At 53.7% G+C, this 24,743-nt stretch overlaps 1 protein-coding gene and 1 pseudogene across 1 annotated transcript; one reads left to right on the forward strand and one right to left on the reverse strand.

Moving 5' to 3' along the window:
- Positions 1–10,964: 10,964 nt before the first annotated feature.
- On the forward strand, positions 10,965–15,033 carry LOC124233609 (cationic amino acid transporter 4-like). The gene is made up of 4 exons (XM_046650761.1): positions 10,965–11,982; positions 12,443–13,029; positions 13,289–13,397; positions 13,498–15,033. The coding sequence occupies exons 1-4, from the start codon at positions 11,001–11,003 to the stop codon at positions 13,668–13,670; spliced, it is 1,851 nt and encodes a 616-aa protein (XP_046506717.1). The 5' UTR covers positions 10,965–11,000; the 3' UTR covers positions 13,671–15,033.
- Positions 15,034–16,251: 1,218 nt separating this feature from the next.
- LOC124233610 (P2X purinoceptor 6-like) lies at positions 16,252–24,695 on the reverse strand (annotated as a pseudogene).
- Between the last annotated feature and the right edge of the window lie 48 nt (positions 24,696–24,743).

A 24,743-nucleotide genomic window follows, 5' to 3' on the forward strand; every position in this document is an offset into this window, starting at 1 on the left:
AAGGAAGAAGTGACTCTCACTGTTTGCAGAAAACATGATTCTATATATAGAACACCCTAAAGAATCTGTTGGAAAACTATTAGAAATAATGCACTACAGCAAAGTTGCAGGGTACAAAATCAACTTCCAAAAACCAGTTGCATTTCTATACTCTAATAATGAACAAGCAGAAAGGGAAGTCAAGAATACAATCCCATTTACAATCTCAACAAAAAGAATGAAATATCTAGGAATAAATTTAACTAAGGCAGTGAAAGACCTATACAAGGAAACCTATAGGACATTGTTGAAAAAAATTGACGATGACTTGAAGAAATGGAAAGATATTCCATGCAGATGGGTTGGAAGAATAAACACAATTAAAATGTCCAAATTGCCTAAAGCAATCTACAGATTCAATGGAATCTCAATCAGAATCCCAATGACATTCTTCACAGAAATAGAAAAAATAGTCCTAAAATTCATATGGGGCAACAAAAGACCCCAAAGAGCAAAAGCAATCCTGAAAAAAAGAACAAAGCTGGAGGCATCACAATCCCTGACTTCAAAATATACTACAAAGCTACAGTAATCAAAACAGCATGGTACTGGTGCAAAGACAGACATACAGTTCAATGGAACAGAATTGAAAACCCAGAAATAAAACTGCACGTCTACAGACTGGCTAATCTTCAGCAAAGGAACCAAGAACATACAACAGAGAAAGGAAAGTCTCTTCAATAAATGGTGTTGGGAAAACTGGACAGCCACATGCAAAAGGATGAATGTAGACCATTATTGTACTCCATACACAAAAATTAACTCAAAATGAATTGAAGACTTGAAGGTAAGATGTAAAACTATGAAACTTCCAGAAGAAAATATAGGCAGTACCCTCTTTGACATCAGTCTTTGAAGATCTTTTTGACTACCGTGTCTACTCAGGCAAGTGAAACGAAAGAAAAAGTAAACAAATGGGACTACATCAGACTCAACGGCTTCTGAAAGGCCAAAGAAATCAGGAACAAAACGAAAAGACAACCCGCTAAGTGGGAGAAATATTTGCACATTGTATACTGACAAGGGGTTAAGTTCCAAAGGGCACAAACAACTCAACAACAAAAAACAAACAACCCAATGAAAAATAGGCAGAGGATATGAACAGACATTTTTCCAAAGAAGATATACAGATGGCCAATAGGCACATGAAAAGATGTTCAGCATCACTAATTATTAGGGAAATTCAAATCAAAACTACAATGAGATATCACCTTACAACTGTCAAAATGGCTATAATTAGCAAGACAAAAAATAATAAATATTGGAGAGGATGTGGAGAAAAGGGAACCCTCATACAGTGCTGGTGGGAATGCAAACTGGTGCAGCCACTATGGAAAACAGCATTGAGGTTTCTCAAAATATTAAAAATAGAAAAACCATATGACCCGGCTATGCCACTACTGGGTATTTATCCAAAGAACATGAAATCAACAATACAACAATGCAAATACCATATGCAGACCCGTGTTCATTGCAGCATTACTCACAATAGCCAAGATGTGGAAGCACCTGAAGTGTCCATCGGTGAATGAATGGATAAAGAAGATACAATGGAATACTGCTTACCCATAAAAAAGACAAAATTGTTCCATTTCCAACAACATGGGTGGATCTTGAGGGTATCATGTTAAGCAAAATAAGCCACACAGAGAAAGACAAATACCTTATGATTTCACTTGTATGTGGAAGATAAACAAACACATGGATAAAGAGAACAGATTAGTGGTTACCAGAGGGGAAGGGGGTGGAAGGCTGGGCAAAAGGGGTAAAGGGGCTCATATGTATGGTGGTAGATAAAAACTAGACTATTGGTAGTGAGCACGATGCAGTGTATACAGAAACTGATAGATAATAATGTACACGTGAAATTACACAATGTTATAAAGCAATATGACCTCAATAAAATAATTGAAAAAAAGAGTTCTTTATATATTCTGGATACAATCCCCTTATCAGATATATGATTGCATGTATTTTCTCCCATTCTGTGGATTTTCTTTTCACTTTCTTGATGGTATCCTTTGTGCACACAAGTTATCAATTTTGATGAAGTCCAACTTATCTACATTTTCTTAGATTGATTGAGCTTTTGCTGTCATATTTAAAGAAAGGATTGGGGGAGGGCGAAATGGGAAAATGAGTCAATTATACAGTGATGGATGGAAACTACACTTTTGGTGTGAGCACGCTATTGTGTATACAGATGTTGAATTATAATGTTGTACACCTGAAGCCTATACAATGTTATAAACCAATGTTACCTCGATAAAAGTAAAAACTAAAACAAAGAAAGGAGCCATTGCCTAATCTGCAGTCATGAAGATTTACTTGTTTGTTTTCTTCTAAGAGTTTCTTGGGAGTTTAGCTAAACTTCTCCATAGCATTGCTGCCTCGGCATCCATTTCATGTGGACAAGTGGCCTGCAGGGGCCTTGAAGTGACACTAGCCCCTCCTGAGAGTGCACGCCGTAGATAACCACCAGCAGAGTCACAAGTCAGTGGAAGTTTCTGGTATGGCTTCCACCACTGCCCTTGTGAGAAGCATTCTCTCTGTCTCCCACGGCTTTCCCCCTGTGCACGCCTTAGATAACAGCCCTGTGAGACTTACCAAAACCTCTTTTTGGTTTGAATTGACCAATCCAGACATAGCCTGAGAACCCCAAAGCACTCTACCTGCAGACCCCAATAGAGGCATATGCCCTGGGTCCTGCCCTGCTCTCTGCCTGCCCTCTGTCTTAACTCCCTTGTGCGGCCCCTCAAGGTTTGCTGTGGACCTTCTCCAGAACCTGTGAGTAACAAACTTCTCTATTTTGATACCTTTGTGGTCTTTTGGTGAACTAAGACTTACCATCCAATACCCCCAGCGCTTTAATTAACAAGCATTAATTTGACATATCATAACAGCTATTACAGGCATATCTCATTCTATTGTGCTTTGCAGATATTGCATTTTTTACAAATTGAAGGTGTGGGGAAGAGGGAGAATCTCTCCCCTTTTCCCCTTCTGGTTCTCATGGCTGGTCAAAGAATTAAAAATGACATAAGGTAGGTTAGCGGGAGAAAATCAAAGAAAGTTTAATACATGTACTTGAGGAACTCACATAAGCAGGAAGAATTCCAAAGACAGTCAGGCAAAACGAGGTGTATGTGTCCTTCTGGGCTAAGGAGAGGGAGACAGAGGTCTGAGAGTTCAAAAGGGGAGAAGACAATTTACAGGAAGATGAGCAGAGTTCATATTTGGTAAACAAATGTTTGTGTTGTGCCATCTACAGACAGTGGGCCCTGAAAGAGATCTTTTGATACAATGGCCCTTGCTAGATGCCTCCCTGCCCCCCACACCTAGAATTGTCCATGGTAAGAGCTCCTCCTGGGACAGGCCCTTTTAGCTTAAATTTTTTTAGGCAATTTGGGGGAAGGTCAAATCTTCTTCCAGTTTCTTCTGAGCTTTGTCTTCAGCTCAAAATAATCTGCATAAAAGAGTGGCACATCTTGGGGTGGCCTGCCCTGAACCCCATCAAAGGTTTGTGGCAACCTTGCATCAAGGAAGTGTATCAGCGCCATTTTTCCTACTGCATTTGCTCACTTTGGGTCTTTGTGTCACATTTCAGTAATACTCACAAAGTTTGAAACTTTTTCATCATTGTTAACTTGTTAGATTGATCTGTGATCAGTGATCTTTGATGTTACTATGGTAATTGTTTTGGTGTGCCACGAACTGTGCCCATGTGAGACAGCAAACTAAATTGATACATGTCATGCGTGTACTGACTGCTGTACCCACCAGCCATTACCCCATCTCTCTCCCTCTCCTCAGGCCTCCCTATTGCCTGAGACACAACACTATGGAAATTAGGCTGATTAATAACCCTAGAGTGGCCTCTAAGTGTTCAAGTGAAAGGAAGAGTTGCATGTCTCTCACTTTAAATGAAAAGCCAGAAAGGGTTAAGCTTAGTGAGGAAGGCATGTCAAAAGCCTAAATAGGCCAAAAGTTAGACCTCTTGGGCCAAATAGTTAGCTAAATTATGAATGCAAAGGAAAAGTTCTTGAAGGAAATTAAAAGTGCTACTCCAGTGAACACATGAATGATAAGAAAGCAAAACAGCCTCATTGCTGATATGGAGAAACTTTAGTGTTCTGGATAGAAGATCAAACCAGCCATGACATTCCCTTAAACCAAAGCCTAATGCAGAGCAAGGCCCTAACTTTCTTCAATTCTATAAAGGCTGAGCCAGTGAAGAATCTGCAGAAGAAGAGGTTGACTCTAGAAGAGGTTAGTTCATGAAATTTAAGGAAAGAAGCCATCTCTATAACATAAAAGTGCAAAGTGAAGCAGCAAGTGCTGATGTAGAAGCTGCAGCAAGTTCTCCAGAAGATCCAGCTGAGATCATTAATGAAGGTGGCTGCTCTAAACAACAGTTTTTCAATGCAGAGAAAATAGCCTTATATTAGAAGAAGATGCCATGTAGGAATTTCATCACTAGAGAGGAGAAGTCAATGCCTGGCTTCAAAGGACAGGCTGACTCTCTTGTTAGGGGCTAATGCAGCTGGTGATTGAAGTTGAAGCCAATGCTTATTTACCATTCTGAAAATGCTAGGGTCCCTAAGAATTGTGCTAAATCTACTCAGCCCATGCTCTATAAATCGAACAACAAAGCCTGGATGACAGCACATCTGTTTACAACACAGTTTGTGGAATGTTTTAAGCCCAATGTTGAGACCTACTGCTCAGAAAAAAAAGACTCCCCCTCAATATATTACTGCTCATTGACAATGCACCTGGCACCCAAGAGCTCTGATGGAGATGTATAATTAGAATAGTGTTTTTGTGCCTGCTAACACAACATCCATCCTGCAGAATCTGGGCAGTAATGTTGATCGTGAATCAAAGAGTTATTTTCACTTTCAAGTCTTATTATTTCAGAAACACATTTCATAAGGTTATAGCTGTCATAGATAGTGATTCCTCTGATGGATCTGGGGAAAGGAAGTTGAAAACTTTCTGGAAAGGACTCACCATTCAACAAGCCATTAAGAACATTTATGATTCATAGGAAGAGGTTAAAATACCAGCCTTAACAAGAGTTCGGAAGAAGTTAATTCTAACCCTCCCGGATGACTTTGAGGGGTTCAAGACTCCAGTGGAGGAAGAAACTGCAGATGTGGTGGGAATAGCAAGAGAACTGGAATTAGAAGTAGAGGCTGAAGATGTGACTGAATTGCTGCAACCTCAAGACAAAACTTAATGGATGAGGAGTTGCTTCTTATGGATGAGCAAAGAAAGTGGTTTCTTGAAATGGAATCTAGTCTGGGGAAGATACTGTGAAGATTGTTGAAATGACAATAAAGGATTTAGAATATTACATAAACTTTGATGAAGAAGTGACAAGGTTTGAGAGGAGTGACTCCAACTTTTTTTTTTTAAAGATTGGCACCTAGGCTAACAACTGTTGCCAATCTTCCTTTTTTTTTTTTTTTTATTTCCCACACCCCTCCGGTACATAGTTGTATATCTTAGTTGCAGGTCCTTCTAGTTGTGGGATATGGGATACCACCTCAACGTGGCCTGACAAGCGGTGCCATGTCCGCGCCCAGGATCCGAACCCTGGGCTGCTGCAGCGGAGCGCGCGAACTTAACCACTCGGCCACAGAGCCAGCCCCTGACTCCAACTTTAAAGAAGTTCTTCTGTGGGTAAAATGCTATCAAACAGCATCACAGGCTGTAGACAAATTGTTTGTGAAAGGAAGAGTCTATTGATGTTCCAGACTTCATTGTTGTCTTGAAAAAATCTCCACAGCCATCCTAACCTTCAGCAACAACCACCCTGATCAGTCAGCAGCCATCAACACCGAGGCTAGACTCTTCCCCAAAAAAAGATTACAACTCTCTGAAGGTTCAGATGATGATTAGCAGTTTTTAGCAATAAAGTCTTTTTTAATTAATGTTTCTAATTCTTTTTTTAGTCATAATTCTGTTGCACATCTAATAGACCGTACAGTGTAAATAAAACTTTTATATGCACTGGGAAACCCAGAAATTCATGTGACTCACTTTGCTGCGACATTCATTTTATTGTGGTGCTCTGGTACTGAAACCACAATATCTCCAAGGTATGCTTGTATGGTTTCAGCTCATAGATTTAGGTCTCTGATCCACTTTGAGTTAATTTTTGCATGTGGTGTGAGGTAGCAGTCTGACTTCATTCATTTGCATGTGGAGATCCAGTTGTTGCAGTGTGTTGAGAAGACTATTGTTTCCCCCATTGAGTTGTTTGGCACTCTTGTCAAAAAGGAATTGGACATCAAGAGAATGAGAAGACGAGGCATAAACTAGGGGAGAATATTTCTAAAAGACATATTTGATAAAAGATTGTTATAAAAATAAACAAAGAACTCTTAAAAATCAACAATAAGAAAACCAAAAACTCAATTAACGATGGGCAAAATATCCGAACAGACACCTCACCAAAAAAGACATATATTTGGAAAATAAGCATATGAGAGTTGCTCCACATCCTATGTGATTAGGGAATTGCAAATTAAAACAACAATGAGATACCAGTACACACCTGTTAGAATGGCGGAAATCCAATAGACTGACAACACTTAATGTTGCTGAGGATGCAGAGCAACAGGAAGGCTCATTCATTGCTGGTGACAATGCAATATGGCACAGCAAGTTTGGAAGACGGTTTGGAAATTTCTTACAAAACTGAACACAGTGTTATCCTATGAATCAGCAACCAAGCTCCTTGCATTTACCCAAATGAGTTGAAAACTTGTGTCCACACAAAAACCTGCACATGGATGTCTACAGCAGCTTTATTCATAATCGCCAAAACTTGACAGCAGCCAGGATGTCCTTCAGTAGGTGAATGGATAAATAACTGTGGTTCATCCAGACAATGGAATATTATTTAGTGCTAAAAATAAATGAGCTATTAAGCCATGAAAAGATATGGAGAAACTTAAATGCATATTACTAAGTGAAAGGAGCCAATCTGAAAAAGCTACATACTGTATGATTCGATTACAACTCTATGACCTTCTGGAAAGACCAAACTGTGGAGACAGTGAAAAGATCAGTGGTTGCCAGGGGTTAGTGGGGAGGGAGGGACGAATAGGTGAAGCACAGAGGATTTTTAGGGCTTACTGTAATAGTGTGCACACATCATTATACATTTGTTGAAACCCATGGAATGTACAACACCAAGAGTGAGCCCTAATGTAAACCATGGACTGTAGGTGATAACGATGTGTCAATGCAGGCTCCTCAGTTATAACAAATGTGCTGATCTGGTGGGGGATGTTGACAGTGGGGGAGGCTGTGCATGTTTGGGAGCTGAGGGAATATGAGAACTCCACCTTCTGCTCAATTTTGTTGTGAACCTAAAACTGCTGTAAAAAAAAATTCTATTTTAAAAAAATCTATTGGCCATAATTTTAAATTGGTCATAAATTTTTAAAAATTATTTTCCCGTGTTTTTGGACTGTCAGTTCTATTCCATTGATCTATGTCTCTCCTTATGTCAGTAACACACTGTCTTGATTCCTGTAGCTTTGTAGTCAGTTGAGAAATCAGAACATGTAAGTCCTCCAACTTTGCTCTTTGTCAAAATTGTTTTGGCTCTTCTGGGTCCCTTGCATCTCCACACGAATTTTAGGATCAACTTGATAATTTCTGCAAAACAGGCATTTGGGATTTTAATAGGGATTTAACTGAATCTGCAGAGGGATTTGGGGAGTGTCGCCTTCTTGACAATATTAGGTATTCCAGTCCATGAACATGGGATGTCTTTCCACTTATTTAGGTCTTCTTTAATTTTTTTCAATGACATTTAGTAGTTGTCAGTGTACAAGTCTTGCATTTCTTTTGTTAAACTTACTCTAAATATGTTTATACATAATTTTTTTTTGATGCTTTGTAGGCAGAATTATTTTCTTAATTTCATTACTGGATAGTTCACTGTAGGTGTATAAAAATACAGTTGTTTTTTGTATATTGCTTTGTGTCCTGCACCTTTACTGAATTGGTTTATTAGTTCTAATACTTTTTGTGTGGACTCTGGGGTTTTCTAATATAAGATCTTGTCATCTGTGGTTACAGATAGTTTTACTCCTCCCTTTCCAATCTGGATTCCTTTTATTTCATGTTCTCACCTAATTGGCATGGCCAGAGCCCCCAGTAAAATGTTGGATACACGTGGTGAGAGGACCTCCTGATGCTGTTCCTGAGCAAGGGGAAAGCTTTTATTCTCTCTCCACTGAGCACAGCAGCCGAGGGGTTTTCGTGGATGGTCTTTGTCAGTTTGAGGGCGGTCCCTTCTAGTCCAGGTTTGTGGACTGTTTTTTCTGTGTCTTTTGAGACCATCATGTGGATTTTGTCCTTTATTCTGTTGGTGTGACATATTCCATTGATTGATTTTCAGATGTTAAATCAATCTTGCATTCCTGGGATGAATTCCTTCTGGTCCTTTTTATATGTTGCTGGATTTGACTTGCTAGTACTCAGTCTAGCAATCCTGCATCTATATTCATAAATGATATTGGTCTGTGGTTTCATTCCTGGTGATGTCTTTGTTGGGTTTGGTGTCAGGGTGCTCCTGGCTTGTGTAGGATGAGGTGTGAAGTGTTCTCTCTTCGTCTTGTGTTTTTGGTGCTTTCTCTTCACTGCATCTTCATGTGTTGCTCAGTGTAACTGCCTTGCTCACTGGGGTCCAGCACTTGGCCCAGCCATGTCCCTGGAAGTTTACAGTTTACTGCATCGACCACACTTGGCCACGAGTATACATTGGGTGTTGGCCCCTGTGAAGGGGTGTGGTGAGAGCCCCTCTCTGGGTAGATGAAAAGTCAGTGCTCTGAAACCCTGCACACCAGCTCTCAGGTGGCCGTTGGTCAGGCCTTGGGGGAGCTCCTGTTACACAACTGCCCAGGCTTCTTGGTTGGAAATGCACTTTTCTGGGTTTCTGTGAAGGCGTTTCAGAGCAAGGAACATCTGCTCAGTTATGTTTAGGCCACACAGGAGCGAGGTGCGGGAGGAGTCACCCCTGCAGGAAGTGGGAGCCCATCTGAGAAGCTCCTCAAGACAATGTCAGCCACATACCAGAAGGGAGCAAGGAGCTGGCTAAGGCAGAGTGCTCCAAGTGGCACCATCTTGCCTGGGAGTCCACCACCCTGTCACCAGCCCCCGAGCCAGACAGCCTGCAGGTGCCCCTAACGTCCTATCCCACAAACCACATAGAAACCTGACAACATGGAGAGAGTTCTGGGGGAAGAGGACAACTGTTTTGGTTTTGCTTTGCTTGGATGGATGGTCCTCATTTTGCTGTAAACAAGTTCACACCCTGTGACACCAGCCTTTCCACTTTCAAAGGAGTGGGAAGAGCAGAAGGACAAAGACCACTCAGCCCAGGAATAAATAAGCAGGAGGGGAGGGTTGTGTTGGTCACATGATGAGATGTGTCCCCGTGATGCAGGGACTGGCATGGAGCAGATGCTCAGTCCGCGACTCCTCTCACAGATATCCACAGTGGGGAGCTGCTGTTAGGGTCCTCCAGGGTCCTCCAGGCTTGACAGGTGCTCCTGGGCTGGGAGGGAGTGCCATTGGTATCTGAAGGGCCCTAGGGGTGACCCAAGCTGGAGGGCTGGGGGTGGTCCCCAGGGGTCTGCTTGCCTCCTTTCAGGACACTGTCTGTAGCTGGAAGCTCAGAACAGCCAGCATGAGTTCTGCCAATTCACAGAACACTCCCCACAGCCGGGCGCTCCCTCGTCAGTTGATGAGGGTCGCCTACTGCCATCCCATTGTGCTAGAGGTCAGGGACTGCCTAGGGCCTCTCAGCCACATTCACACCCTCATCTTACCAGTGTCTTGCCTGACTCCCGCAGCCCCCACACCTCCCAGGGTCGAGGGGCCTGGATGGTGCCCAAGCTGGTGGAGTCTGTGTGTTGGGATGAGGGATCAAGGAGGACATCTGCAGCAGTGGAAAGCGGGTGGGCTCCAGACCCCACCCAGACCTGGACCTTAGCCTCCACCTGCCTCCTGAGGCCACCTGGTGACCTGGGCTAGTCGCTTACCTGGAGGCCTGGATTTCCTCATCTGTGAACCGGGCACAGTCACAGGGCTTCCCTAGAACCTGGGGAGCGCTGGTCTTGACCGTGTGAGATGTGGGCAGGGTGGGCTGAGGGCATGTATGACTGTGAGACCGGGCCCAGTGCTGGATTTGGCCCAGGGGTGGGGTGGGCTCTGCACACTGAGGGACAGTGATGGGGACAGCAGATGAGTCGCAGCAAGTCCCTCCAGACAGAAGGCCATGGCTAGGATGCCTGGAGACAGGGTCATGGTGAAAGTGGCTCTTGCAGTGACACAGCATGGGGATGTCAGGGTGTGGGGATGGGGTGCCGGGCCTTGGCATCAGACTCAGGGCCCAATGCTCCCCCACTGCCAGCGGGGTGCACAGATACAGCAGCCTGGAGTGGCAGGGGTTGGGGTATGAACGTGGCAGTTTGAGGCATGTTGGCCACCTGGGTTACAGCCAGGGACACAGAGTCGCTCCTGTTCCCATTCCTGGGGCCTGGCCCAGCTCTGGGGAATCCTCGGGTTTCCACCCTGCTCTCAGATCCCAGAGCACTGGAGCGGTTCCTAGCTGGACCTCCTGGGGCTGCCCCCTCTCCACCCTCAGGGCCCCACTCAGGCATGCTGGGATGGAGCATGACCAGGCTCCCTCTCTGCCCAGGAGGCAAGCTGAAGGGATCCCCATGCTTCCCTGTGGCCTCCTGCCCACCCTGCTGCCAGGCCCTGAGCCTGCCTCATCCAGCCCTGCAGCTGCCAGTGGTTCCAGGCTTGGGTCCCCAGGGCAGGGTCAGAACATGGACTGAAGGCTGGTCAGGACCCAGGGCAGACTGTCACTCCCCTCTCACCCTTGTAGGTGCCGGCAGCTGGCTTGGTGCTCCTCTCAGCTGTCAACCATGGCCCGGGGACTGCCCAGCACCGCCAGACTGGCGCACTTTTGCCAGAAGCTGAACCGGCTGAAGACACTGGAGGAGCCCACCATGGAGAAGTCGCTGCGGCGCCACCTGACCACACTGGAACTGACCCTGCTGGGTGTGGGTGCCACGGTGGGCGTGGGCCTCTATGTGCTCATGGGAACTGTGGCTCAGGAGATGGCTGGCCCTGCAGTGATTGTGTCCTTCAGCGTGGCTGCCGTGGCCTCCCTGCTGGCAGCCTTGTGTTACGTGGAGTTTGAGGCACGTGTGCCCTGCACGGACTCTCCCTACCTCTGCACCTATGTGTCCATGGGTGAGCTGTGGGCCTTCCTCGTTGGCTGGATTGTGCTTCTCCAGTGTCTCATCAGTGGAGCTGCCATGGCCCGCTCCTGGAGCCACAACCTAGACGCCATCTTCAGCCACAACATCCGCAGCTTCACTGAGGCCCATGTCGGCATCTGGCAGGTGCCCTTCCTGGCCCAGTACCCAGACTTCTTGGCTGCTGTCATCATACTTGTTGCTTCTGGATATGTCTCCTCTGGAGTCCGCATCTCTTCTTGGGTCAATCACACCTTCTCTGCCATCAGCCTTGTCATCATCCTCTTCATCATCATCCTGGGATTTGTCCTGGCCCGCCCGCACAACTGGAGTGCTGAGGAGGGCGGCTTTGCGCCCTTTGGTTTCACCGGCATCATGACTGGTGCCGCCATCTGCTTCTATGCCTTCGTGGGCTTTGGCGCTATTGCTGCCTCCAGTGTTGAGGCCCGGAACCCAAAGCGAGCAGTGCTTAAGGCCACTGCCATCTCTCTTGTCCTGGTGGCTGGCACCTACATCCTGGTCTCCACAGTCCTCACCCTCATGGTGCCCTGGCACAGCCTGGACCCTTACTGGGCACTCGCTGATGCCTTCCACCAGCGGGGCTATAGCTGGGCGGGCTTCATTGTGGCGGCTGGCTCCATCTGCGGTAAGGGGCCCTTCTGGACAAGGTGGGAGGGAACAGGGTGGTGGGGCCCTGCCCTAAGCCTCCAGGGAACACGTCTCCTCTGGGCCTGTGCTCCCAGTTGCATCCTGGGCCCAGGAAGGTGCTAATGATTAGACTCTCCACCCAGGCTTGTGGGAAGGGACCTACTCACCACCCCTCCCAGTTCTACACAGAATGTCAGTTCTGGGCATGTGCTTCCAGATCCTTCCAGGCAGAGGGATTTAGCCCTCAGATTCTCCAGTGAGCCTGTTACTGAAACTGGGCTGTCCCCTTCCTGGGTGGTGAGGGGGAACAATCCAGCACCCACATACACTCGGCCTCACTCTGAGAGCCCAGGCAAACTCATGCCCATGATCCCAAGGGGCTACCCATGCCCTGGCCTCAGCTGTAGCCCCAGGTGGGCCTGTCCACCATGCTGATGTCTCTCCAACCTCTGCCGCAGCCATCAACACTGTCCTGCTCAACATCTTCTTGTTCTTGCAACGCATGGTCTGTGCCATGGCTGCCGACGGGCTCTTATTCCAGGTGTTTGCCCACGTGCACCCCCGGACCCAGGTGCCTGTGGTGGGCATCATGGTGCTTGGGGTCCTCATGGCTTTCCTGGCACTGCTGCTGGACTTCAAGGCACTGGTACACTTCCTCTCCATTGGGACGCTGCTGGAATGTACTGTTTTGCCCACCAGCATTATCATTATACGCTTCCGAAAGGCCCCATCCGGTTCTCAGGACCCAGACAGCCCTGAGGGCACAGAGCAGGCTTCACCTGAGCCCGGGCAGCTGCGATCAGCCCTGAGGCCCTACCTCCGCTTCCTGGGTGGGTGCAGACCCGGAGCCGCTGTGGCTTGGGCCCTCGGTGTCCTGGTGGGCTCGGCCATCACCCTGGACTGTGTGCTGGTCTTTGGGGACTCGGCCCTGAACCTCCCGCCCTGGGGCTACACCCTGCTGCTCCTGCTCAGCTCCGCCACGTTTCTGCTCAGTCTCCTCGTCCTGGGGGCCCACCAGCAACAGCGCCGGCAGGACACCTTTCAGGTACTTCCTCCAGCCAGCGCCCACCGTGCTCAGCCCAGCCAGCTCCCTTCGCCCCTTCCTCCTCTGCCATGGCAGGATGCACCAGGGCCGCAGGGTGAGGGAGGCCAGTGCCCCACACCCCTCTCTCTGCATGGCGGGTTGGCCCTTGTCTCTGGAATCTCCAGAGGCAGAGAAAGGCTCTGTGGACTCCCAAGAAATCAGGCCCTGGGCCAGCAGCCCTTCCCTGCAGCTCAGCCCAGCCCTGCCCTTGTCCCCTCAGGTTCCCATGGTGCCCCTGATTCCCGCCGTGAGCATCCTCCTCAACGTCTTCCTCATGCTGCACCTGAGCTACCTGACCTGGCTGGGCTTGTCCATCTGTCTGCTTCTCGGTGAGTGGGGGCCAGGCTGGGACCCCAGGGGGCTGCAGGAGGAGGGCAAGCAGGGAAGCAGGGCTGGGACCTACTCTTCAGGCTTATGCCACCCTTTCAGGACTCGCAGTGTATTTTGGCTACGGCATCTGGCACAGCAAGGAGAACCAGCGGAAACGGCCAGGGTTGGCTGTCCCACTCGGCAGCCTGGAGGAGATGGTGCCAGCCCTGCAGCCCCCTAGCCAGACGCCAGCGCAGGAGCCCAGCCACACAGAGCAGCCCTCTAGTCCATGAGGACCACTGGGGCCTGCCTGCTGTCCCCCACCTCCTCAGAGGCCAAAGGAGCTGCCAGCCCCTCTATCCAGGGCAGCTTGGGTTTGCAGACCTGCCCATGCTAGGGCATCCTCAGGACCTTAGGACCTCAGCCCAGGTGCTGAGCTTCGAGTCTTTGGGAGTGGGCTATGGCCAGCACTGCTGTGGTGAACTCTGCCCAGCATCCTCCAGTTTATGACCAAGTCCAGCTACCTGGGCAGGTGGAGTAGGGCGGGCAGGGAAGAGGCCCGAACCCCAAGGATCCACAATAATAACTGCTCAGCCATGTGGCCCATCTCCATGTCTACTGTGGAGTTCTTTGTGGCACTGACTCCTCACCTGCCCCAGGGAAAGAGACAGTTGTCCCCAATCCACAGCAAAGGTGCAGAGGTTCTGTAAGGGGGAGGTGCCAGCCCTGGGACAGTCTTGAGTCAGGGACACAGCCAGGCCTTGGTCCCTGTGTCCTGCCCTCAGGCCAGTCCCCTCTGCCAAGCTCAGAGGGGTGCTACACACACCAGACAGAGAGAGAGGTCCATGACAGGACAGGGCTAAGCTCCCTTCCAGGTTCCCCACATGTCCTCTTGGAGATGGATGCTGAGAGCAGAGCCTGGATCCCAAGGTGGTCACCTAGAAAGGGTAGTGCAGTTCCAGGGTCCCCTCGGTTTCTCAGGGCTCCCAGAGAGCAGGGCAATCCTGAGGCCTGCCCTGGATGGAGAGGCCCCCTGCCTGGGCACACGCACAGGCACACACAGCCCACACGGTCCTCTGGGCGTGCACCCACGTGCAGACTGAGGCAGCAGCTGTTTCCCAGCCCAGGGCTGCCTGCAGCTTCCAGCTGCCTCTCTCCCTGCCGCCCCCTCAGGGCTTTGTGACAAAGGCTCGGGATGGGACACACGTGGGCAGTTGGGTGCACAAGCACCTGGGCCTGCTCCAGGTAACTTCAGCCCACCTGTGGTGTTGGGGCCTCATGCTTGGGGATCTCCAGGCCCACGCTGCACCCCCTGTGGCCTCCCCAAGGCCACGCTCCATCTACCATAGACGCCTCCCCATCCCCGTTCCTGCCTGTGAGGACCACACAGGAAGCCACTGGCTTTGGCATCTTTATTCCTCAACTCTCTGCAGCCTTAACATCACTTTCTCTGGGCCCCAAGGACAAGCAAGGACACATGACCCCACTCCAATAACCAGGCCTCAGGGCCGTGATCTCTCTCCCCGGCCCTTCTGACCCTGCCTCCCATGGACACTGCCCTGGGGGTGAGAGGCAGCAGGGACCCCAAGGCTTTGCTGAGGCTCCAGGTACCAGATGATTCCAGATCCTGCCCAGCCTGAGCCCCAGGCCTCCCCTCCCCAGCCTGGCCCATGGCACTCCACGAGCAAGCTGCCAGCATGGCCCTGCTCACCAGGGACCAAAGAGGAGGCAGCCCCTTGTCTCCCTGGGGTGGGTACCCTGAACCCTGCCCCTCCCTGGGACCCAGAGAGGGCTTGGCTCCTGCAGCCTCGTCCTTCCCCTCCTGACTGTGGGTGCAGGACACGGGGAAATTCTCCAGCAGGCAGGACTCAGGCCCCCAGGGGAATTCCAGAACCTGAACAGGCCAGCCTGCTGGGGCCTCCGTGTCCTCTGTTAGGGACATTCTCTCCAGCCCCTGGGCTCTACGTGGGGTCTTGGTCAGAGTGTGGTCCTCATGCAGTTGCCTCAGGCTGGGTGGGCAGCTGCCCAGACACATTCTCAGTGTGACCTTGGGCAGCAGTGACACATGTGTCCAGAGATACAGCCTCCCCACCCCATGGCTCCCAGAAGCCCAGTGAGCAGGTTCTGGGGTGTTGGGCTGGGGGTTACCAAGGAGACATATAGAAGGTCCCAAAGGACCCCATGCCCACCAACTCAGCCGCTCCCCCCCATCCCAGCCCTCCACAGCCAGAGGGCTGCCACCAGGAAGTGGCTGGTGCTCATCAGCTGAGCAGAGGTGCCTGTGCCTTGTCTGGGGCCCTAGGGGCTCGGAGCATCTGCCCACCACACTCCTCACTCCATGGATGAGGCCCAGAGCTGGGAGGGGTTCTGCCCTGGGAACCCAGCACAGAGCAGCTGCCACACTCCTCCTGTCAGGCTGCCTTCTCCCTGGCCTTGGACTCTGGCTGCACAGACCCCAGTGTGGGGCAGCTGAGAGGGCAGGGGCTCTCCCTGTGAGGGGGTGCCAGCAGGCGGAGGAGGGCTGGGAGCCAGGCAGGGCCGGAGGTGACCACAGCCAGTGTGGTGGACAGCTGGTGAGCGGGGAGCTGCTGGGAACACTGGAGACGGAGCCTGGGAGAGCGTCTGCAGCCCCAGCCCCAGCCGGAGCCCCACTGGACCAGCGCCCTGCGTCATGTTCCCTGCAGTCTCTACACAAAACTGGCTTCTGTGGTCCCCAGGCAGCACCTGCCTGCCGAGGCTGGAGCTCAGGGAGGGACAGTCTGTCTGGGAGCTGAAGGGTGGAATTCTCCCCCCACCCCTGCCCTGGTCCTGCCGGGGCTTCAGCCATGAAGGAGCAAATTTGGGGCCACCACCCTTCCCAGCCCCCAACCCTCAACCCTCAACCCCCAACCAGCAGAGAAAGGCTACAGGCCTCAGGAATGGGCCAGTGAGTGGGTGCCAGGCCCACCCTGGTGACGACGTCCAGCTCCCAGCAGCAGCAGTGGGGGCAGGTGCTGGGCCCCCTCTAAGACACCTGGGCAGCCAGATGTGGGGGTGGGGAAGCTACCTGTTTGCTCAGGATTGGCAGTTCCCTTTGGGGCCTTTGTCTGCAGATGAGGACAGCAGGTCGGGACTCCAAAGTGTAGCCCAGGGTCAGGCAGGCCCGCAGCCCCCTCCTCATGCTTGGTCCTCCAGTAGAAATGGGCTTCTCCATCCATGTACAACAGCAGCAGGTCACAGAAGGGGGTGATTTGGGAGTGGCAGGGCAGATCCATGGCCTGGCCCCCAAACTGCCATCCCACCACCTCCACAGCCCTCATCTGAGACTCAGTGTCAGCACAGGGGCTCAGGGGGCACTCAGGGGGCACGTGCTTGCTGGCAGCCAGAGGGAGCCACCTTGGCCAGACTCGCCACACGCAGCCAAGCCGCTCCAGTGCCCAGAGTGAGGGTTGTGGGGATGAGCCCGAACTTCCCTGCCTGAGAGAGACCTGGGCTGAGCCTCTCTGCCTGTGGCTGTCACCCTCTCCCACCCCTCACCCCTGCCCACCCCACCTGCCCAGGCCTGGCCCCTACCTGCCCAGTGACGAGGATGTGGAAGCGGATCCCGTAGTGCTGAGCAGGCTCTGGGCCTCCATGCCTGAGGCCTCCCCACAGTGAGCGGCTGTCCTGGGGCAGGAGAGAGTCCAGTGGCTGCTCTGCCCACTCCTGGGGGGTCTGGCCCTCACAGGCCTCATCTTACCCCTCCATTGACTCCAACCCCAGCCTGAGTCCAGGGTCTCAGACCTGTGTCATTGCTGAGGACACAGGCGACAAAGCAAGCTAGGACCTGCCTCTCAGAAGCTCCCTGCCTGCTGAGGGGACAGGAACAGAAAGGTCCCTAAACAGACACCAGCAGTGGGGATGGGGGAGGTGGGCATCCCGGGGCTGTGGGGTCCAGAGAGGGGCACTCACTCTCCCCTGGGAGCCAGGGAAGACTTCCTGCCAGGAGCCCCTCAGGCTGGATTCCCAGGGCTCAGGAAGGAGCTCTAGGCAGTGATGGAGGGTGGGGAGAGAGCAGAGGGGAGGGGAGCAGGGTGTGGGTGGGTCCAGCCCCACATGGTTGCACAGGGCTGGGGGGGGGCCAGTGAAGCCAGGCCAGGCAGGGCCCAGTGGGCAGTGTCACAGGGCATCACTTCCAGGGCTGGTGGCTGTGTGCACATCTGCGTGAGGGTGATGAGGTGACATGAGGAGGCAGAGGGATGGTGGTTCTGCTTGGGAGACTCAAAGACATGACAATACATGCAACGCAAGAGCGTTGAGTGCATCCTGGATTGGAAAATAAAAAGATTTAGGTCTATTATTGGCACAGCTGGGGAAATTTAAACGTTGGATTTCTTCTGCCAATGTCAAATTTCCTGAGTGTGACAAGAGGACAGTGGTCACCTGGGGAAGGTCCTCATTCTCAGGACAGCGTTGAGAGGGGTGAGTGTCTAGATATCTGCCACTTATTTTCCAATGGCTTCTGTGAAATCCATCTAAAGAGATCTGGCTCTGTCTGGAGTTGGAGAGAGAAAGCAAATGAGGCAAATGGAAAAAAAAAACCCCAGAGAATCCAGTTGAAGGCTATATGGATTTTCATGGCACTAATCTTAGGAGTTTTCTATGGATTTAAAAAATTTTTTAGATAAAACCTTAAGGGAAAAGTAACAAGAAAGCCCCTGTGCCGTGGAGGGAGGTGCTGGAGGCAGGGCGGAGTGGAGGAGGGGCTGGGGTGAGGGGTCCCAGCTGCAGCAGGGTGTGGGGACAGATGGGGTGGAGGCCAAAGGGCTCAGGAGGGAGGCTGGACGGAGCCTGTGCTGGGGACCTGGAGCTGAGACCCCTCCTGCCCTGGGACCCCCTCACACACAGCAGAGCGTCCAGAGGGATGGGCCAGGCTGTGGTCTGTCCCGGCCACCACAGGAGGACAGGTGGGGGAGGACCTGGCTGAGGAGCAGCGGGCGGGCAGTGGGGCCACACCTGAAGTTGGAGCTCCTCTCCTGCAGCTGGAAGGAGTCATGGGGCCGGCAGTTGGAGCCCCTGGTGTCCAGGTCACAAGCCCAGCGGACGTGGATGCCACAGCACCGCCCTACACACAGCGCATCACTGCTCCACCAGCATGCGGGCCCCGGACCCTCTCCCCCAGCCTCCCAGAACCCTGCCCCCACGGACCCACCAGCAATGCCAGGTCCTCAAAGACCCCTCCTGGCATGGTCACAAGGTCCCCCATGCAGAACACAGGGCAGTAGGGGCTGAAGTGTGGGCAACAGCAACAGAGCTTGAAATAGGTGGTGTCCCAGGTCTCCAAGGCATTGGACCTGAGGGAAGTGGGGCTGGCAGGGGGGTCGGGCCAGGCAGGACCCACCATGCTCACTTGGAGAAGTTGAAGTTGCTGAAGGTGACTGTTTTTGATGAACAGCGTGAAGTTCTCAGCCTGGACCAGCAGGGGCTTCCTGCAGGTGGGAGGAGGTAAGGGACAGGCTCTGCTGTCCTGGGACTCTGGCCTGGGTGTCGGGGACACTTACACAGGCACAGTGTCATTCTCCACGGGGCACCAGCCCCACATCTCACAGGTCCTGTGGGTCCCATTGAACACCACACACTGGCCCATTTTTGTGCCTTGAAAACATGAGACAAACTCCAGGCCTCCAGTCTCCAAAGGGCCTGGGAAGAGAGTGGGCAGGGGGCTGCTGGCAGAAAGAAGAGACACAGAGCCATCACTGGGTCTGCATAAGGGAGGCACCCAGGGTCCCAGCCCGGCCCCCTGAACACCATCCCAGTGCTGGGGCTGGAAGACGGAGCCCACAGTTACCGTGGCTGTGCATCCCAGCCTCCCGTTGAGGACAGTCCTTATCAGCCCAGCAGGTCCCCAGTGGGATGGAGGGGGCTGAGGTGGTGAGAGAGCAGAGATGTCCAGGCCCAGGAGGTGTCTCCCCTGCGTGACCCAGCCCTGCGGTCCCCAGGGACACGCCCCTCCCCTGCTTAGCCCCCAGGTTCCCTGAGTTTGGGGCACATGGGAAAGCTGGAGGGTGCAGATGAAAGGAGGTACTCAGAGGGGGAGGGCGAGCAGCCCCCCAGCCAGATAGGGCTGCAGCGCTGTCTCCCAAGGGAGAGCGAGACTCCTTCCCTCCTGACAGTTCTGTCCCTATGGGAGCAGAAGTGACTCCTCTAGGCCCAGCTCCTCTGGTCCAATTCAGACGACAGAATAGGGAAGGTGGAGGGACTCTGAGAGGGTGAGCTCATGCCAGGGTGGAGGTGCTGGGTGTGGCACACAAAGGGTGGGACCCTCCTCAGAGGAGCCTCTAGGGAAGTGGGACCTCACACACTGGCCAAGGGACCACAGGCCAGTCCCTTCCTGGCTTGTTCTGCTGTAAACAGGGACATTAGTGCCTGCACAGGGTCACAGAGTTCTGGGCATCAGCCAGGAGGGCATGAGGGCTGAGCTCTCTGGAAGTCTCAGACCCCGGAGAGGAAGCACCCTCAAGCGTCGGGCACTGGCACAGACATGGCTCTGCCAGGCGGAGGGTGGGCGCCTCTGTCCAGGGCCCGTGGCTCAGGGGCAGCAGGAGGAACACAGCATGAGGGTGGCAGGAAGGCCTGGGGACTCCGAGAAGCCAAAGGAGATGGTGGGACTTTGTGGGGATGGGACTGTGAGAAGTGGGCAGAGGACAGCATGGGACCACCTGCTCTGCCTCGCCGTCCCTACCTATGTCCTGAGTCTGCCCCTCCTCTCCACCCTGGCTGAGCCACCATCTCCTCCGACCAGACCCCATGGTGACCAGCATGGGCCCCACCTCTGCCCCCATCCACCTCCCTCCAGTAGCCCACGTGGTCCATCCCAATGCACAGATGGTCACGTGCCCCTCCCGTGAGCCCATCTGTGGCTCTGCTGCTGCTGGATCCACTTCAGCTTCTGAGAGGGGCTCACAGGCCCTGTGAACCAGGGCGACCCCCTTCCTGGCCCTGTCCACACCTAGGGACAACCCCACTCAGTGCAGGGAGCCCTGGAGGGGCCTCATCTCACACAGCTCACTGCCTTTGCCCTTGCAGCCCACTTTGCCTGGACATCCTCAAGATCCCCCTCCAGCCTCACACCCTGCAGGAAACCCTTCCTGAGGCCCTGGGTTGGCTGACGTGCCTCCCTGGGTCACCCAGCTGCAGCTTCTGCCCCCCTCGCAGGACGGCCACCTTGGCGGTGCTGTCTGTGCAGGAGCTCTGTGAGGTGGGGAGGGTGGAGTTTTGCAAGCCTGGTCTGGGAGAGTTTTGACAGGTGTTTGCTGGAGGCTGTGACACCACGTGGACACAGTGTATGTGCTGGGAGGGACCAGACAACCAGGCCCCTGAGAGGAGCTGGCAGGAACTCCACTATTTTCAAGAAGCCGGCTTGTCAGATCTGATGGATTACCCAGCCCCGGCAGTTTCGAGGGAAGGGCCAGAGCCCGGACAGGGGCAAAGAGGATCACACAGATTCCAGAAAAAACAGGCCTGTGGCCCCAGCACAATTTCAGGACCGTCTACAAACCGAACATTAACTAGACGTCTCTGAGCATTTAGAAAGGGAAGGACGTCGTGTGTGTTCCCGAACATCAGCACATCCTCTGTGCCCATGCCTCACCTCGTTGTAGACGGGGCCAACCAGGGACATGTGGCACCCCAGCCACTGTGGTGGGACCAACAACCAGGACTCAGGGGACAGGTGGCCACACAGTTACCCTCCAGCCCAGCAAGCAATTCAGTGTTGGTCAGTTAAAGAAAGATGTCACCGTGGAGGCAGGCTTCCAGGGCTGTGTCCTGGGTCCCAACTGTTCACACAAAATCCACAACTGGGGAACCTCACAGAGAACAAGAGTGGAAGGATCCAGAAGCCCACTGCTCAGGGGTGCAGAGTCCCATCACCCACAGGCTGGAGGCCTTGGGTCAGTGACTCAGCCTGGCTGAGCCTCAGTCTTCTCTTCAATGGGGCCTGCAGTAATTCCTGCCAGGCAGGGTGCTTGGGAGACGAAATGAAATGATTCAGGAAAGGTCTCAGCTCAGAGCAGGGGCTAGAGCAGCACATGCTGAGCCTCAGGCACATGGGAAGGAGAAGGGGGGACATGGCTGTGACCCAGGGCTGGCGGAGGAACCAGGGACCCGCTGGGAGGCTCCCAGGCAGCCTGACCTCTGGGCATCTGCCCTGAACTCAACTCGTTCTGGCGTCACAAGGAAATTGGTCACCAAGAAGAGCATGTTCTCTCCCTGGACAGCAGGGGTCTGGGCCCATCGAGTCATCCACCCTGTGCCTGAGGAAAATGCCTCCAGTGAGGCGAGTTGAGGCAGAGACGGGAGGCTGACTGGGTTTCCAGCCATTTCTGAGCCGCTTTCCACAAATTTGAGGCAAGTTTTTTTCTCATGTTCACGCTCATTCACTCAGCCAGAATTTTCCATGAGCCTCCTGCTTCTAGGCACTGAGGATCCAGAGCTAAATTGGGCTGGGCGCCCGCCCAGGCTAGTGGGGAGGTGGACCCCTCACTGCACGCATGGCCGGGGGCCAGGGGAGCAGGTGGTAAGCTCTGCCCAGGAAATGGCAGGGGCTGTGGGAAAGGGTGGCTGGCACCGTGTGCTGCCCATGACAGCTCTGCATGTGTGGGGAGACGCACACCCAGGAAGGGGAGGGGAGGACTGGGCAGAGGGCAGTGGGGGTGGCAGCAGTCAGGATCTGCAGGGACCTGGTGGCCACCATCACGGAAAGGGAGCCTCCAAGGTGGCAAGCAAGGGCTGGCAGGCTCTGATGGAGTCACCTCTGAAAGCTCAGGCTGGCTGCTGTGTGGAGCGCACCTGGGGGCCACAGGAAGACCACAGGGACAGCGGGGGCAGCAGGGAAACCATCACAGATGGAATGGACAGGAGGGAGGGGCAGGGAGGTGTCAAGCTGGGTCCAGCATTGGCACTGGGGACGTCATGGCGTCATTGGATGAAAAGAGGCCCCCCTGGGAGAGGGAGAGGGTTCCCTTGGATGAGGTGGGTGTGCACCAGGAGGCGGCTATACTGGGGCAGGTGTCCCCGGGGTACAGTGTGGGCATCAGCAGAACAGAGAAAACTGGGGCTGTGGAGGATCTGGGTGGAGGGAGGAGGAGATGGAAGGCAGCATGGGGCAGCAGAGGAGGCACCAGCCCACAGGGCCCAGGGCAGGGAGGGAGCATTCAGGAGCTCCAGGCCCTGTCCCCCTGCCCCCACCCCTCCCTCAAGCTCAAGCCTTGAGCCCCCAGACCCTCCACTCTTCTGGATGCCCCTTTGTAAATGCAGTCCCTCTGGCCCGGCTTCCTGGCCGTCCCCTTGTCCACCTGGAAACCTTTTACACATCCCTGAGAGCCTGTCCAGGGCCACTCCTCTGTCAGGCCAATCCTGAGCCTGGCCCTGTGACAGCGCCAGCACCCCCTCTGGCATCACATCCCCTCTTGCACACACTCGCTGCAGGGGTGGGGTCACAACTGTCAGCGCCTGGCAGCAGCACCCAGACACCCACCTGTGGTGGCTTCACGAAGTCACCATGTCCCACCTCTGGGTCCCCAGTTCCACGATCTGTGTCATAGAAACTCCCTTGAGTTTGGTGACGATGGAAATCTGAGGGTCCAGGTCCTGCTCCTGGTAGCCTTTTTTGGCCAGGAGGGCCCACCTGGGAGGGAGGCGATGGGCAGTGTGGCGTGTCCCCCACACATGGTGAGCAGCCATAGAGCTGGCCCCGCCCACTCAGCCCGTACACACCCTATAGGCTCCCAGCACAGCGTTCAGGCCCCGCCTCTTCTCCAGCCTCATTTCCACACAAACACTCCACACAGGCCAGACATCGTGGCCACCCATCAGAGAGCCATGTGCTCACACTGAGCTGCCCACCTCCTCCTTCACCAGCCCTCACCCTCCCCTGCCCCGGCCACACCCAGCTCCTCCTCAAAGGCTCCCCTGACCCAGCACAGCTGGTGGCCTTTCTCAGGAGCATCAGGGCTGCAGCTCTCACAGGGGTCAGGGACTACCTCCTGCCCTCGCGGGGCCTCCTGGGCAGGGCGAGACCATCCTGCTCTGTGCCCAGAGCCCAGCACGGGACTGGGGACAAGGCCCAGGAAAGGAGGCAGGTGGGCACACAGGAGGACACAAGCACATGGCTCGCTCTTGTCCCTGCTGTCCTCTAGACAGATAGAGATCCTTCCTTCTGCCCCTCCCCTGTTCCAACATGCCCCCTCCACCACTGCCAGCCCAGCCCCTGGAGAGTCAGACCCCCAACCCTCAGCCCAGCAGGACCAGTCAGGGTCCCTCCAGCCAACCCGCCCAGGAGCCATTCTCTCACCCACCACGCAGACCAGGACCCCGAGCTGCAGCAGCCTCTGCAGGGCACCCACCCGCCACTTCCTGGTCATCACCTACTTCTCAGTTTTGTAATCCAGAAGCCCCAGCCTGTCCAGGTCCCTGGGGAGCCCCTGCTCTCGGCTCCTGCTGGCTGCTGGGAGCAGGAGTCAGCACAGCAGCTGCAGCCCCAGCTGAACAGGAGGCAAAGCAGGGGCCCAGGCCAGGCCAGTCCAGGCCAGCAGCGTTAAAGGGACACTTCCACTGGGGGCAGGGTCCAGCCCCACCCCAGCCCTGGGCTCAGCCCCAACCCCCAGCTGCCCTGGGCCTCCCTTCCTCCCCACACTCCCTCTGCTGGGCCCTGGGGCACAGACAGGAGCAGCTGCTTTCCCTTGCCCTTTGACCTCACTTCCTTGTGGGCTGAGTGGGTGACAGGTGTTATAGGTACTTTGAGAGGGTGGCATGGGGTCTGCAGGAGCCCAGAAGAGGGGCCAAGGAAAGCTTCAGGAAGAAGGGCCCTCTGAGCTGACACTGCAGATTCTGAAGTTCCACAAGCGAAGCTGGGGAGGGATGTTCCTGGTGGAGGAAGCCGCACATGCGACGCTAGAGCAGGAGAGAGAACTGGGACCCACAGAGAGAGAGCGTGACTGTGGCTCCAGAGAGGAGGGTGGCTGGCTCTGCAAGGTCCCCCAAGCCCTCCTGTGCTATGCTCCTGTAGAGCTGCTCCACCCGGCAAGCAAGCGCAGGAACTGAGAACAGCTCTGGAGTCAGGCCCATTCCTCAGTCTGCTAAGTGGGGTGATGCGGGACTCACTGGCCCCTTCTGCGCCTTGGCCAGGAGTGGGCTCAAGGTCAGCAGAGGCCATGGGCGGTTTCTGCAGTGATCAATAACACAGGGTCACCCAGGCAACAGAGGAGCATGTCTCTACTGGCTGAGGGGGGAGCCTGTCCGCTGCCCGCCGCATACAATAGGTCCATGTGCCCAGCGGGTCCGCCCACATCCTGGGCCATGCTCTAGGTGCCCCCTGACTCAGTCCCAGCCTCAGTGCCAGCATGGCT

The sequence above is a fragment of the Equus quagga genome, unplaced genomic scaffold (assembly GCF_021613505.1).
Source record: "Equus quagga isolate Etosha38 unplaced genomic scaffold, UCLA_HA_Equagga_1.0 207249_RagTag, whole genome shotgun sequence".
In the NCBI taxonomy this organism is placed as follows: domain Eukaryota; kingdom Metazoa; phylum Chordata; class Mammalia; order Perissodactyla; family Equidae; genus Equus; species Equus quagga.